Here is a 1320-nt window from a genome sequence, read left to right on the forward strand (position 1 = left end):
GTGTGCTCTTCCGATCAAGTTTGAAGAAATGAGAAATTGCTCATGTATAATTTTATATAAATGATTAAAATATACATTTATAATTATATATGTATAATATTTTCTCATTTCTTAAAACTTGATTTTTTGTAAAAAAAAAAACAAATGCAAATATTTGTTAAAATTATTTTTTATGTTTTCTTTTTATTATTACCATCTTTCTTGTATCAAATAATAATTTTACAAAGAAAAGAAACACATATGGATGTGTATGGACATATATTTCGCATTTCATGTCATCTTAGTCGTTTGCCTCTTGTCAGACACGTGGTGAGTCCTCATCATATTTCTGTGGTGTGCGTTATTCACGATTTACACAGTTATACGGAACCTACAGTTTTAAACGCCGATTCCGAACGTCCTAATTTAGAGAGGTTTTCATGACAAGATATACTCTCGGTGGATTGCAGCTGCTTCCTTCCGAGAAGTAAGTAGCGATCGAATAAAAATCTGTTGTTCTCTACCTAATAGTCGGATTTGAACCCGGCTCTTTGGCACCGAAAACAGACACACAACTCTCTGTGCCACGATCGCTACAGATTTTGCATTTAATTATATGTATATAATTATATATAATTATATATTTTTATATATGTTTATATATATTTCTATATGTTCTTATATCAAAAATTTTTTCCCGGGCCAGTCTATGCATAAGCGATCTGTGAGATATTTAATCTACAAACATCACCGATATATTCAATGCCTTAGATGCAATATTCTCAAAAGGTATAACAATTTTGTCAAAAAGAATTTAAGATTTTGCAACGAAGCAATATCTGCAGTTCACAATTAAAATATCGTTCACATTAATAAAACGTACTTTCCGGCTATTAAAGTGATACGTGAAAATTTTCACCAGAATCATCACTGTCAGCATATAATGTGGTAAAGTTTCATAAATGCACTGCGCGTTATATCGCATTTGCCAAATTTTGCTATCTGAAAAATACGATTGCACTTGTTTGTAAATTTGTCAGTTAACAAACGAATTATTCGAATCAGCGCAAAATCTAATTAATAAATCTCTGTCATTAATTCTTTTCTTTTAATAAAGATATCCACGGTAACGTTACCTGCGTAATGACTGTGCACTGGCATCGAGAAGAAGTATAACAGTCAAGATAAACAAGCTCTCTTTCAACTTTTGATATGGCCATTGACCGACTAACATGAGGTACCACTTACTGATATACAAGTGGTCATCACAGAGTTCTTCGAATTTCGAGCCTTCCCTTGAAAGTTCTTTTTCTCGTGATATTGGTTATAAATAAATTAAAA

The 1320-nt window shown here is 31.5% G+C and overlaps 1 protein-coding gene across 1 annotated transcript in view; it reads right to left on the reverse strand.

The window, feature by feature from the left end:
- LOC105448528 overlaps positions 1-1298 on the reverse strand; it is an 8202-nt gene extending 6904 nt beyond the window's left edge. The window contains exon 1 of the mRNA XM_011687174.1: positions 806-1298. Coding sequence (XP_011685476.1) covers positions 806-964 — 159 coding nt within the window. The 5' untranslated portion in view covers positions 965-1298. The remainder of the gene's footprint in view (positions 1-805) is intronic.
- Between the last annotated feature and the right edge of the window lie 22 nt (positions 1299-1320).

This window comes from Wasmannia auropunctata, unplaced genomic scaffold, assembly GCF_000956235.1.
Source record: "Wasmannia auropunctata unplaced genomic scaffold, wasmannia.A_1.0 LD336085.1, whole genome shotgun sequence".
Taxonomy (NCBI): domain Eukaryota; kingdom Metazoa; phylum Arthropoda; class Insecta; order Hymenoptera; family Formicidae; genus Wasmannia; species Wasmannia auropunctata.